This window comes from Physella acuta, unplaced genomic scaffold (assembly GCF_028476545.2).
Source record: "Physella acuta isolate Inbredline_101_S28 unplaced genomic scaffold, ASM2847654v3 ptg001058l, whole genome shotgun sequence".
Classification (NCBI taxonomy): Eukaryota; Metazoa; Mollusca; class Gastropoda; family Physidae; genus Physella; species Physella acuta.
In genome coordinates this window covers 279,755-294,857 of record NW_026732575.1, presented here as the reverse complement: position 1 = coordinate 294,857, position 15,103 = coordinate 279,755, and the positions used below count along the sequence as shown (strand labels likewise).

General features: G+C 34.0%; 3 protein-coding genes across 5 annotated transcripts in view; all 3 read right to left on the bottom strand.

Annotated features, from left to right (window-relative positions):
• The window catches only part of LOC131955175 (angiopoietin-related protein 7), a 273,399-nt gene that overhangs the window by 182,898 nt on the left and 75,398 nt on the right, over positions 1 to 15,103 (bottom strand). The window lies entirely within an intron of this gene.
• The window catches only part of LOC131955176 (angiopoietin-related protein 7-like), a 123,213-nt gene that overhangs the window by 66,936 nt on the left and 41,174 nt on the right, over positions 1 to 15,103 (bottom strand). The window lies entirely within an intron of this gene.
• The window catches only part of LOC131955178 (angiopoietin-related protein 7), a 61,462-nt gene continuing 59,102 nt past the window's right edge, over positions 12,744 to 15,103 (bottom strand). Inside the window, exon 5 of one of the 2 annotated variants that reach the window (XM_059319188.1) lies at positions 12,744 to 14,156. In XM_059319188.1, coding sequence (XP_059175171.1) covers positions 13,788 to 14,156 — 369 coding nt within the window. In that variant the 3' untranslated portion in view covers positions 12,744 to 13,787. The remainder of the gene's footprint in view (positions 14,157 to 15,103) is intronic. The other variant, XM_059319187.1, reaches the window with a different exon arrangement.

The following is a 15,103-nucleotide window of genomic DNA, read 5'->3' as shown; positions in this document are numbered from 1 at the left end:
AGGTACTGTTTGAGTATAGTAAATTATTATTTTTGTATTAATACTCTTTTAAATGGCACTACAAGTCATTCCCTTGTGGAATGTCTCAGCTTTTGGTCAATTATACAATTTAGTGAAAGCTGGGTGATAGACTGGTATGGGTGAAAGCCAGACCGAGAAAGTTTGTCATGTTTAGCAGTGAAGAGAAGACATTACGACATCAGTAATTAATTAAAGAATGTAACACTGATAATGTTACTTAACACTACTTGTTTATTAGTTTTATTTGTAGAATGCTAGTTGTAGAAAACATACTTTAATTAAGTGAAAACTAAAATTCAAAATTACGTTTTGTGTGAGGTTTGAGATCCAGTCATTTCCCAGCCAATAATCTCCAGCCAAAGATCCAAAACCATTTCTGTAGTCGTTCCAGTTTCTGTTGAAATGTACGTCACCTTTAACGCGTCTCTGAAACAAGTTACAAGTTAATTAAAAAAGTCTAGTGACATTTGTGCGCAATTTCCTTATGTTATCTAAAAATAGCTCTGACGTATAATGTTGGGGTGCGTTCAAGCTAGAAGAACGATCGGTTTGTAGGCGTTTATGTAATTTTAAAATTTGTGACCGAACGAGAGGATATTTTTGAAAACTTTCTTCGGCAATATTGTTCTAAATTATGACAGAAATCGATTGGTACATGTTTCAAGTCGCTAAGTGGTCTGGTTGCAGAGATATGGGCCAAAAACTGCTTTTTTTCGAGGTTCTTTGGCTTTTCCGGGAAATACATGAAAGAAACCCGGAATTTTTATGGCCTATGCTCATTCTCGTAACTTGCTTAACATAATTGCTTTTGGAACTAGTCATCGATATTGCTTCGTTGAGGAGGAGATACGACTTAAAGCCCGGACACACATTCATCCATACATTCATTCATCCATCCATTCCCAGAAATGAAGAGTTAATAAACGCAATTCTCCAGAATGGAAATTGCGCTTAAAATACGAAAATGTTTTACATTAATCTAAGTACGTTTGACAACCTCTACTTTAAAATTTTAAAAAAAAAGACATATGTTTCTTCTAATCTCTACTATTGAATTGTTTACCGATTCGTACGTGTTGACAGCTTAGTCAACATATATAAAAGGAAATAACAAAGAGAGACAGATACTAGAAAGTATAAAATAAAGACAATTGTTTAGTTAAATCAGACATAGAATTATAATACATACTTAAATATTACAGAAATATGAAATTAATTACAATGGAATCAATTTAAATTAACGTAATCACTTTTATAAACCAATCTAATAACTGTCCATACACAAGAATAATCTAATAACTGGAATGGGAAAAAAGATGTTCACATATTTTAGCTGAAAACTTACTTAACTTACTTAACTTATCATGAATTATCATAAAATGGATTTAGATGACGCACTCGAACAAGTAGTATATTTAGGTAAAATGAGGTGCAAACTATTGTTCATGAAGGAAATCGTTTGAAATATAGATGGGGGAGGCTGGGATTATTAGGGTTTTATCTTCATGAAATTCATGTAAAATGAAGAAGTGTTGCCTAAGACTATGCTCCTTATGAAACCGAAACGAATAGAAAAAAGAAAATAAACAGAGTTAAAAGCAGCTATTGTTAACCTGGTTTCGATCGTACCCATGAGGTTAGGCAATTAAGTCTCAGAGCCAGTGGCGTAGCGAGGTCGGGTGTCACCCGGTGCGGCACTTAATGGTGTCACCCCCACAGAGGCGTAGCGACCCTTCCCGGCGCTCGGGGACAATCTTTCAATTTACGATTTGCAACCCCCCCCCCTCAAACTTTCGTTTTGCACCCCCCCCCCCTCAAACTTTCGATTTGCACTCCCCACCCCCCCCCCCCCCTCCAACCTTGTCGGGATTTGTCAGTTTTGCTATTGAAAGGCTTTTTGAACACTCGAACTAATCACTTAATTAACTGGAGTTTTCTGTATATATTTTGCTATTTTTTGCCTTGGTGTCACCTTTAAATGGTGTTATTCGAAACGGTCCGGACCCCCCGCCCCCCCCCCCCCCCCTCGCTACGACACTGCTCAGAGCTTTTTTTTAAGACAAACCCGACTCACCCGACAAGCAATCAAAAAATGATCGGTAATACTTGATATGTCACTACCTTTTACAGTTAAAAAAAAATTTCTTGGTTTCTTTTATAAGTGGTAGCGTTTATCGACTCATCAATGTAGTATACATTCTTAAGATTTTACTAGGAGAAGCTGGGGTGTGGTTTTTGCAGGTCCATGTTTCTTAATGGTAAATGTTTTACAAGCTTTTCAACAATCAAGATACGAAACACATAAATCATTATGTAAAGGCTTGCAGCTATCAAATGTCATAACTAAGACTGTTTATAAATAAAAACTGAAGCAAAAAATCAGCTTTTGAATTTTGTTTCTACCCTTTTTGGCGCTCTATTAGGAGCTAATAGCTGACATGGGTTATAATAAAAATAAAAGCTTTAATTACTTGTATAACAATCCATCCTCCACCGTCTGTTTTAGTATCACACAAGGCGAGTTTTCTTACATTTAGTTGGATCATAATTTGTTCTGGTAGACTTGAGTCTTCATTTCTGACACACTGTATATAGAGATAATAATATTTAGTTTTAAAACGTTTTCAGATATAAATTAAATATTTTAAATGCAGTCTTTTCATTTCGTGGACATACATGTTTTACATCCTACCTAGTCATATAATGTAATATTTTAGTACATACAAAACATGTTCATATTTTTTATACGGAAAAATTTACTTTAACATTATTTTCTGTTAAAAACACTTTTAAGTGTTTGAAATTTAATGAGAGCTTACAAAGTTACATACTTGTTTCTTTCAATTAAAAAAACAGTTTAAACTAGCAAGCTAGGTAAAAACAAAAACAAGAATGTAACATTTCCAGTAGAATAATTCACCCGTAATGTATATTTTAAAAACAACGCAAGTCTGTTGTACTCGTCTTTAAATTCGTGTAGATTTTTGTTGAGACCGGCTACCAAATTAAATGTGGTATTAATATTCTCTTCCTTCATTTTATTTTCCATCTCATTTAATCTGAAACTGAGTTCTTCTGTTTGGTTCTGTGTGTTGGCTAACTTTGTTTGCAACGATTCGTTTAAAACAGCAAAACTATTTTTATTCATATCAATTTTGGAACTGAGTCTGTTTTCTATAACCTGTAACGTTTCGTTTACATCAAGAGTTAAATTCTTTATTTTATCATCCAACATTTTATCATCAAGGGTAGAGGAACTTATCTGTTTATAATTGTTATCTGTTGGATCAAAATTTCGGTCTGTGCTGAACTTATCGCCACCAGAATGTGACATCTGTAATGACATTGTCATGTCTGCACCTTTCAGTCTGTCTGGGTCTTCAAACGATTTGAGAAAGTCGGCCATTGTGTCAACAGATTTAACATAATCAGATGTTTTAGCTTTCAAGTTCATCATTAGAAATGTGTCACGTGATTTTCTTGGTAAACTCTCCGTCTGTTTCCCAATTCTATAAATAGATCCTGTTGTATTTACATAATGTATTTCACATAGGAAAATGCCATCATTGCAGTCTGATATATTTGCTAAAAAAACTTCCAATTCAGAAAATATTTTCGATATTTTCCCCTCTACTCTTGTTTCAGCCCTTTTGTAATCTTGAAGTTTTGAATCTGATTCTGAAATAGACGCCACCAAAATCTTTCCCTCTGGTTCACTGATCCTATAGACTGACATGTTGACAAGAGCTGATATCTGAGTGTCTTCTCTAATGTTTTCTGTACACTGGAGTTGTGCACAAAATAATTCTTTGCCGTGGTAAAAATATTCTCTGTTCAAGTCAATCTTTATACCTGAAAAAAAAAACAATTTTTAGACCTAGAAATATGCAAAACATTTTACCATTTCTTAGAGTCAAATAATTTAATTAATTCGAATCTGTTTGCTTATTGTCCAGAATAAATAATACAATTCGATAGCTATTAGTGAGGATTGAAGGCAATAAATTATTCAATGTGAAATATAGTCTAAAACTTGCTGCTATCTAGTCCATTGACAGCTTTTTGTTGTTTAAAACTGAATGTCAGGACCAGAACTTTATCACAGTGGCCAAGCTGATACAAAGCACATAGAAGATCCAGACTTTCCTTAATATAACCCGTTAGTAAAGAAGAAGAAAATGGAACACGCTTGCCATATAGTATCTAAAATGGAGATCACGAAAGTCAGATAAAAAAGCAAGCTGGTTAAAAAGAACAGAAATCGAAATAATGGCGGTATATTGTGAACCTTTTGGGGTCGTCGTGGTCGAGACAATAAAGCTCATGATTGCTAAACTGAAAAGTCTCGAGTTCTAGCCCTCGGGGAGCTGATGTTAGAAAGTTGGGGACAGCAACTCTTCTAGGAGAGACAACTCACACAATCAAACAACTGCTGCCTGGTAGTTTGTTCTAGGTTGGAAGAAAGATGCCTGAAAAAAAAACGATGTGTTAGAGGGAATCTCCTCCAACACTATAATTAAGAAAGGGGAAAAAGAAATTCAACATTTTTAGGGAAATGGCAACAATCATCAGCCGATAAATATTTATTTGGTACCTGCAAGGCAAAGGTCGAATCTGAAATACCTGGAGCTGGGAATCGAAGACATAATTAAATTGGGCTGCAACAAGGGACAGTTAGAGCTGAAGACACAGGATCTATGTGTTTGGTGAAGCTTCATGCCTCCTACTTAATGACGATTTCGAAGACGGATGTTTGATACCATGGAGTCTGGAAAGAAGGAAATTGAAGTTTTCTTGAAAGACAATCACCCGGATGTTGTTTGTCCTTACGCCGCTTTCCCGCAAGACACTGTGTGGATTACTGGTACCTGAGAAAATTTTCTCTATCAGGTAGTTGGTTTTATTAAATGTTTCGAACTTCTCGTATTTTTCATTTAAAGTAGTGTGTAAATATGTATCGTAGTGAAGAATCTCGAAAATAAAAGTTTCGAAGCTGCCATCGGGCTGTAAACGTATAATTTTTAATATTAAAAAAGACAATCTTAAAAGTATTTTGTTAAATTCAGTCATGTGAAATTTTTATATTAAATACTAGTTACATGAACCTACCTGTAATGAAAATAATATTCAATGTGATGAACATGTACAGCACTGAGAAAATCATTGTGGTAGTTTTAACAATTCACCAAAATAGAAAACTTTACTCTAACCACTTGAATCTCAAACGAAACTGAAATGCGGGCTTGTTTAAATAGGAATATTCATGTATTTATTTTTTCAAACTTTTATCCGACTGACGTAAGTAAGGAAGATAGGATAAATCAAATTTATTTTTAACTCCAAAATATTATCACTGCAATGTGCAAAGTGCCAAGGTGCACCTTGATAAGCTTATCTATTCCAGTGGAGATTTTAATTTTTAAGCGCCAAGTTCTTTGCGAAAACTCAAACATTTCGGCTACACGCAAAAAAAACCTTCTTCTAAATTGAGTTAGAAATTCCATGTAAAAATGATGCGATGATAAAATGTGATAAATGTGATTGCGAAATCAACCGTCGCAAAAAAATGAGCAAGTAAACTGAAAAACAGATATTAACGGGGACGGAAATAGAGCAGGTAAAGTGGAAAACAGCAATTCAAATAGATCAAACGAACACGGGAAAAAAATGTTTATCTTGAATGTGGGGTTTAAATGTACAGGTTATCATCGTGTAATCTTCAAACCTGTTTACTTCATTGATAAAAATAACTGACTGGGATAGACATTCTATTTTAAGCACATCTCAGCATGGGTTTCCTGATTACAACCAATTTTTTTCTATTTTAATTCTGGAATGTATTTTAAAAACATCCTTTTCATATGATATGGAATTTTTTGTTTGTCTTATAAAACTGCGTCCCATTTTTAAAAAGTACCGCCATCTTGTTTACCATCTCCCAGCTACACACGTTCTTCATCCTATCCACCCTCCCCCATCCAGTTTGTTCTCTAGTGTCTAGTGTCTAGATTGGCCACCCCAATATTATGCATGAAAGGGGAAGCAACCAAATTATTTTTTCTTCTTAGTTGCTTTCTTTGTTTAGTATTTTACTCAATTTATTTTGATTTTTTGTAACAATTTTGTAGCTCATGCAATTTATATACCACTATTGCCAAGTATTTGTTAAATCTAATAAATGCACATATAGCCTGCTCTTACAGCTAACCTACTCTTACGTGCTCTGGCTTTGTATTTTACTCCTTTATTTTTATTTATGGTAACAATTTCGTAACTCATGTAATTCATAGTATACCAATATTGCCAAGTATTTGTTACATCTAACAAATGCACATATAGCCTGATCTTACAATTGGACTACTGCTACGTGCTCTTGGTTTTGTATTTAGTCATTTTTATTTACTGCAACATTTTTGTAATTAAAGTATATTAATATACCATTATTACGAACATATTTATCCTTCGCTTGTAGGTTTTAATAACTTATAGGGCCTAATTTTATTACAGTCCTTAAACTGCGGCCATTGAGTTGACCCGTAGCCATCGGGCCTGCTCAATAAGTTTACTTGTCGGCTAGAAAGCCCTTGCAAGACAAGTGGTCATCAGACTTGATTATTAGCATTGGTACTGCTTGCTGTTACTAGTTCCTTCAATTTTATTGAGTGCTCATCCTGCTTGATGCTTAGTTCACGTGCCAGTAGATATACTATTTGACGCATTTTATACCCCGTAGTGAAGTGGAATAGACTCACCTACCCGTTGAATTATATATATCCTGTTGGTAGCACACTATGATGAATAATTAATAATTACATAATAATGTTAACTAAAATCTATTTAACAGATTCTGAAATGTTTGTAAAATAATTGATCAGTTGACAAGTTCTACTTTTGTTATCACTATTTTCAAAGTAGTAAAATCTGCATTTTCCCACGTTTTCTTTAACTTGCTTTCTCTGTGTGTTTGTTTGTCTTTCCAATCCAATCTTGCGATCGAAATTTCTGGCACTTCCCAGTTAGCTAGCGCGTTGAAATTTTCAGGGAAGCTTTGTTTTGGATGACAATTGAATATTCTATTGTTTTTGTTACTAAATTAATCCATGGAAACATTTTATTGATCATTTTAGACCGCTATATAATTGTACCAAAAAACGTGGGGGAAAAGGGACATTACCCAGTAACTGTAATTTGATGAAAACAAGGTTCGGCACTCCCCCTCTTTTTGCTTACTGAGTAGTTGTCACGCTGTGTTTGTGTACAAACAACCATAACGTAACAACTGGTGGCCAGTATGGGGGAGACGATATGGTCGAGTGGTTGGGCACACGATTGCTATCCCACTCGACACGGGTTCAAATCTATGTGTTCTAGTCAGTAACGTATTCACACAACGTGTTTTTTACGAGTTGTCTTTTTACGAGTTGTCTTTTTACGAGTTGTCTTCGTTTACCCAAAAAAAAAGTGAAAAGATAAAATCGATAGCAAGATTTACATGCAAACAAACAGACAAACACTAAAAAGTAGAAAATAATAATCATTAAAAAAGTTTTAAAAAACCCACGTTTTCTGATTGAACTAAAAAGTAGAAAATAAATATTATACATCACAATAATGCAAGCGATCACTCTACTATAAGCTATCAAAAACGTGGGGCGCCGTGATTTTATTACAGTTTCTAATACTGTTAACTCTCTACAAGCTCCCTAATAAAAGTCAATAGTATTATCTAATCAATAGTAATATAACTTTTACTTAGGCGACCCACGTTTTTGATAGCTTATAGTAGAGTGATCGCTTGCATTATTGTGATGTATAATATTTAATTTCTACTTTTTAGTTCAATCAGAAAACGTGGGTTTTTTAAAACTTTTTTAATGATTATTATTTATTATTTAAAATCCGGTTCCATTAAAAAAATATATATATATAAATACACAAGGGAGACAACAAATAAAGTGTAGAAAAATATTTTCATTATAAGTGTTACGCCCCTTAAAAGCTTAGGAATCGAGATGGATATTGAGTACAGTTAACATGCAGAACCTAAAAATATAACGGTAACGAACACATCAGTATGATTTTGTTAATTAATAGTAATCAGTTTATCAAGAATAGTCAATATATACTGTACGCCTACTACATGACACATTTTAATATTGGGATTTTTTTCAATGCTTATTAAATGTAGAAGACTATTTTTGATTACTAACACAACATTTTGGGAGATCCATGTTTTAATATGAACCTGAGTTGTGGACACTAAAGCTAGCTGTTAGAAATAAACGGCTTTGACTATAGATACTTTTACCAAAGAGGCTCTAACTATTAGTTCTTGGACCAAAGCAGGACTTTGACCATAGGTGCATAACCTATGCTGTTTACGGTAATAGCTTTACACTCAAACTGATTATTTACTACAATATCACTTATCAATTATCCATTTCAATGCCCCAACACCTATTGATCAGTCACACGTGATTTCAACTAAATAAAAAATCTCGCAATAAACTGCTAACGTTTTTTTTAAAATATCTCGTATTGGTAGCCTAGCAATCGCATCTTTTCCAACATGGCTGTCGGTAGCTGTGTCATCCAATTTGGTGTCTTCGTTGTAGATTTAGGCAGTTTCCCTTGACTTAAAATATGGCAGATACCTGAGTGTAGCGCTGAAAATAGACTGGTGAATAACATAAACACATTTAAACACAAAACTCTTTATTTCTCTTTATACAAATTTAATTGAGTTGCTTCCCTCATTAAAGGGATATAAACAATACAATTTAAAAAATATAATATTATATATTGTTACATCCCCTTCTTATGTCATTTCGAACTAGTTTGGGAATTTGTAAACAAGAACAATAACTTATATTGAATAAACACAACTAGCAACTTTTTCTACACTTAACTACCACGATAAAAAAAAATACAACAACCATCTTTAATACCGCCACAACATCAAACACAATTAGCAGAAAACTAAAATACAAAGTCCTTAATGTGACTACCATTGCTGTCACAATATTGTCAAAAATATTTCCCATTTGTAAACTACCGACCCTAGGTGTCTAACGGCAACAAATAACAGATCTGGCCTGACCGCGATGGTCAATGTAGGAACAAGTTTCGGCGTTTTATTGTATGTGCTTGTCCGGCCTATTTGCAGCAGCCAAGCGCTGGTCACACGTCCCCTTACTAGTCGCTTCCCCTCCGATAGGACCAAACCAGATAAAGATCCCAGGGATCGTAACATCGGAGAGTGTGTGGTCGTATTAAAATGAAAACAATTATTGAAGATAGCACTAGTGGTAAATGCTATTCAGAGGCCTAAATTGTTGTGATAATATTGAGACGTCTATAATTTTTAAAATTTTTATTTAATTTTTTATTTGTTCGATAAAATGTATTTTTTTTAAATAATGGTGTATCCCATATATAAGAATTAAATAGTCGGTGTGTTAAATTAAGGTGCATACGTTTTTAGGAGTGTCACGTCAACAAATTATCATTTCAAATTTCCAATACTCTCTGCTGTAGAAGTCCCAGGGACTACACATAAGCTACATAAGCTACTTTACAGAAGCCACAAGACTACATAAAAGCCACAAGACTACACAGAAGCCACAAGACTACACAGAAGCCACAAGACTACACAGAAGCTACAATACGACACGGAAGCCACAATTCAAACAAACTATCATTTTATAAAGTGCTTTTATTTTTAAGGGAAATACAACTAATAAGAAGCATAACATTAGTTTAGTTTTGAAATTTTGAAACGACACTGGAAAATACAAAAAAAAAGATAAAACATAACAGTATTGCCATTGTTAAGAAACATCAATGAGTTGATATCAGTACAATGGGACGGTATGGTAGGACGGTAGCGCGCACGTACTGAAGCTCGAAAGTTTTGAGATCGGGAAATAGGCTAAAGTCCGTATATTGTCCTTGACTCCAACCACATCTGATAAGTACCCGACTTACGTTAGTGAAAGTAAAGGTGACCACACTATAGCTTTTTGTGCTGTGGTCACAGAAACAGTTTAACTCTATTTAAAATGTCGAGTTGATCGGGAAGTCACAAAGTGTGACTAACTTTTATTCCTACAATTTGCAGTTTCTTCAAGATGTTACGCGAAGAAAATTAAAGATAAACAAAATTAAAACTATAAAACTATAAAAAGCATCACAGATCAGATCAAATTTATGGCTCCATAATCTAATATACCATTGGATGGTTGCGCATTGAAAATCCAAGCACAAAGCCTGGACAGCAAGAGGAGAAGAGCTAGATGTTGCTCGTGTACAATCTCTCAACACATCTGGTGGACCCAAGGGACAAGACGTTACCTGTACAGCAGTGTCGCAGGAGCTGCCTAACAGGAAATCAGATTTTGATTTCGGAGTTAAAAGTCTTCAAGCCTTGTCTGTCCGATGGTTCGAACTCTCTGGTTAGCGAACATGTGTTTACTCGCCATATTACTCCGTGCCTATATCAAATTTTAATGCTTTAAAAACAATTATTTTGTTCAAGATCTTGTAGAATAACAAATGTAGGATTGTTATAATCCAATGAAAGTCTGAATCAAGTAAATTTCGAAGTGACTAATCAGATAAAGTTTTTTCGCCCCAGCGTCTCCACTTGGTCGGCAAAAGATAGTTCTGCGCATGCGCAGTGACCTTAATAGCTGAGCTAAGGTTAGGGTGTGTGTTAGTTATAGTGTTGTGTTAGTGTTAGTGTTAGTGTTAGTGTTAGTGTTAGTGTTAGTGTTAGTGTTAGTGTTAGTGTTAGTGTTAGTGTTAGTGTTAGGGTTAGTGTTAGGGTTAGGGTTAGGGTTAGGGTTAGGGTAAGGGTTAGAGTGAGGATTATGGTTAGGGTTAGGGTTAGGGATAGGGCTAAGGTTCTGTGATGTAAACACACGCAAGCGCAGTACCTTCGAAAACATCGCCGCGAAGGCAAGATAAGTTTCTGTCCATTGCGCATGAGTATCTTTTTCCGGATAGAATCGGCCTAAATTTAAATAAAATTCTTATGAAGGGCAGATAGCCGACAATCTAGAACTCTAATTACATAACGTAGAAAAACCAGAGAAAAGTAGCTCAAGAAAACACTATTCACATATTACCAACGATATATTGTACCATGCGAATATTGAATTATTTAGGTGTATAACGAACGATAAACACAGATAATTGTGAGATAATAACTGAAATTTAAAAAAAATATAAATATTTTAAAATATTTAAATAATATCTTTTTTTTAATGTAACAGGTTTTTTTTTTAAAAATATAACAGCAGAAATATGTATTTTTTTAACATTACATAAAAAAATACAAGAAAATAATGGTAACTTAACCAAGATGCGCTAGATATTTTATTAAAAATATGTGTTTCCCTATCTATCACTCCAGGCATAGTGACAGTACTGCAATCATGCAAAAACTGGAATCAAAATAATCATTTACCTCAATTTTTACTTTCTCGTAAATACGAAGTATAGAGAAAGTCTTGTAATCGTGAAAAAAAAATCGAGATTTTTTGAAAGTCGGAAAAACATACTTTTGCAATCTTGTTCGTATGTCTGTGTGTATGTATGTCTTTGTGTGTGTGTGTAAACACGATAACTTGAGTACCGTTACAGCTAGTATGATAAAATTGCATTTATAAGTATTATATCAAAATCGTTGATTCGTATCAACTTTTGAGCGATTTCCGATAACCGGATGTGGAACTTTTTCTACTTTGAATTTTTCAAAAGCCTATAACTTGAGTACTATTTCAGATAGATAAATGACACTTCACATGTTAGTTAAAGTTTTAATTCTCTGACTTCTATCAAATTTTGAATAATTTCCTTAGACCGGAAGTAGTAAAAAAAAAACGCTTATGAATTTATAAAGTACTAATAATATTGCGCACTATTATGCACATTTTATTTGGCGTTCAGTTGGTGTGCGATTCCTTTTTACGAGATTCTATTCTATTATAAAAAGTTTAAGTAATTCTTCTTCTTCTTCGTTCTTAATTTTAGTGTTTGAAGGGTTCGAGCCTTATCTGCCAGAGGGTTTGAATTCGAGACTTTTTTTTTTCGAATGAGCTTTTTGCCGACTAGACCACACCTCCATCACAATTAAGGATACGTGTCACTGTTTATGCGCTATTGAGGCCATTGACTCTCATTTCAGCCTGCTTTTCTTTTTGAATATGCTTCCATAGCCTTTGTCCAACCAAGAACAAATTACAAGGCAGCAGTTGTTTGATTTTGGAGTTGTCTCTCCTAGAAGAGTGGATGTCCCCAGCTACCGAGCCTCATCTGCCCGAGGGTTCGAACCCGAGACATTTCGTTTGAAGTACTTAAAAATAGATTAAAAATATCGTCTATGTCCCGAGTTGCTATCCCCCGACGTGTTATATTACAATATTCGAGAAAGTTTAGGGGAGATCACTCCCGGTTTATTTAAATTTGTAAACTCATCTTTATGTCTGTCTTTTTCTCTGTCTGCGTGTATTTTTGTGTGTGCTTGAGAACCCGATAACTTAAGCACTATATGCGTTAGGAGAATGAAGTTTTAAATATATGTTTTATATCTGAAACGTAAGTTTCTATCAAACATTTGAGCAATATCCGTTAGCCGAAAAGAGTTATTCATTTCAATTCAAGTCGTTTTAATTATGTAGACGAAGCTTCAGATATAAATATTAGATTGTATATACAGGTAATTTTTAACATTTAAACGATTTCGAGTAGCTTCAAGAGGTACTTTAATTTTGTTGCGAAGTAAAACAAAAAACAAACTGGTTACTGTTTCATTTAGATAGACGCAACATATAGGCTATAAAGTAAAATATCTTATAGGCCTACTTAGATAACATAATTTTTGAGTGACCTCCGATGTCTGGGACCGGTATTTTTCTCAATTTCAGATTTCTCAAAAACCTTCTGAAGCTGATAATTGCATATTAATTCCTCATGAGGCAGTATATTCTAAGAACGTTAAGCCGCTATTAGTTATCTCAAACAATGGGAGTTTTTTTTTCACAAGCTACTATATTTCTATAGTCCCGTTTTACTTTGCTATCTGTTGTGTAAGATAATACGATAATGTTTATTTTAATTGTATCGGCGTCGCTATTCATTTGATTTTTATAAAGGAGGAAAGCCACCCAAAAAAATTTTGGGAACCGGTGTTATAAATAGATGATCCTCTCTTTGATCATTTCTGTTATGTTCATTACTATAAACATAATCACTATTTAATATGTCGTTATTATTGAATAGACGAAAATCGTTACCATTTTTCCAATTAAGAATGAAATCGTATATTAATTACTTTTATTTTCGGCAATATGTGTGCACGATATTGGAATTTGACTGAACTTGTACATTTTTCTTTCTCCCCTTTTCTAATTATTTACCTAAAATTGGTTCAATAAAACAGTTTACAACTAAAAGTAGAATAACTGTAGGTAGATTTACATTGACAAATTGTATTTGCAATTTTATTTAACATGCACTGATGTGATACACAATGGCTCTCCGCAGAAACAGAAATCTAGACAACAGAGAATTTCAGTTAGCTATAGACAGAGAGTCATTAGTTAGGGGAAAGCAGATTTGTTGATTGTTTCATTACAACTAAAACAATATGCAATAGTTTATATTGTAAAAATAAAATTACATTTATATACATGTAAGCAATGTTTATAATTTTGGCGAAATATTGTTAACACAAGGTTCTGTTTTCATGATTTTTTTTATAATCATTGCCGTCGTAGCTTCATCTCCACGTGCTCCAGAGAATCTGTGGTACCTGTTATACCTCTCCAGTTAATGCCTTCACTCCCAGTTTTAATCGCCCATACACCGTTTGCGTTCATATCATGACATGAGTTATACCACCAGCCGCCTTTCCATCTCTCAGCACAGTTATCAGACGATCTATCATTGTCTCTATCTAAAGTGGTAAAAGCCATTCCATTGTGATAGCTGAAGTTGTCTGTAGCGTTGCCTGTCTTGTATGTAAACTTTATCCTATACAAATGTGCTTCATTTCCCACCGTCACGTTACTGTACACGGCGTAGTAGGATTTACCTTTATATTTCATGTCAAACCTCAGTTCACTGTAGCCCTGTAAACATATACAATTTTAAAATGTTTAATTGTGTACCGCATAAATCTTAAGTGACTACCACTGTAAATCATTTCGAATAGTTAAGAAACAGTTGTATCTATTTACATTTGTATCTATCTAAAGATTTTCAATAAAAAAGTGATAACCAGTTCTGGACATTTAAGGTTAATTATTTCTTTTTTCCGACCATTGGTAATCAAACATCTTCAATAATCAACATTACAAAAAATATTTTTTTATAGACAAGTCTGTTAGAAAACATTGGACATCTTAGTGTCAAAAGTGAAAGTAATAGTGACTTATCATAGAAATGTTCACGCTGTGTGTTTATATACTGTAAGTCATTTCCTGTGCAAATTCTCAGCTTTTGGTCAATAATACAATTTGGTGAAAGATGGGTGATAGGTGTGAAAGTAAGGCCGAGAAAGTGTCATATTTGGCAGTGAAGAGAAGACATTACGACAACAGTTATTGATAAAAGTCTGTAATACGTATAACTGTTATTTAACACTACTTTTTTACTTTCTCGTATGTACGAAGTTTAGAGAAAGTCTTGTAATCGTGCACAAAAATCACATTAAATTTGGACAGTTTTCATCGTTTTACTCCTCAGTCCTTCATCACATCCGGGATATAGAGGACATATTTAAATCGGGCGAAATTATAAATCCAGATATATAAAAATGTTGGCGTTTTATGCGTAATGGAGTTGGAAAAACTAGATTATCCAATTCTGTCCGTCTATCTGTGTGTGTGTAAAAATCGTAGATCCATATAAATTTTTTAGTAAATTCCGATACCGAAAGTGAAACTTTTTCTACGTTGAATTTTTCATAAGCCTATAACTGGAGTAAAATTTCAGATGGATAAATGAACTTTGAAACGTAAGTAAAAGATCTAATTCTCTGCCTACTATCAATGTTTGGGTAATTTCCGTTAACCCG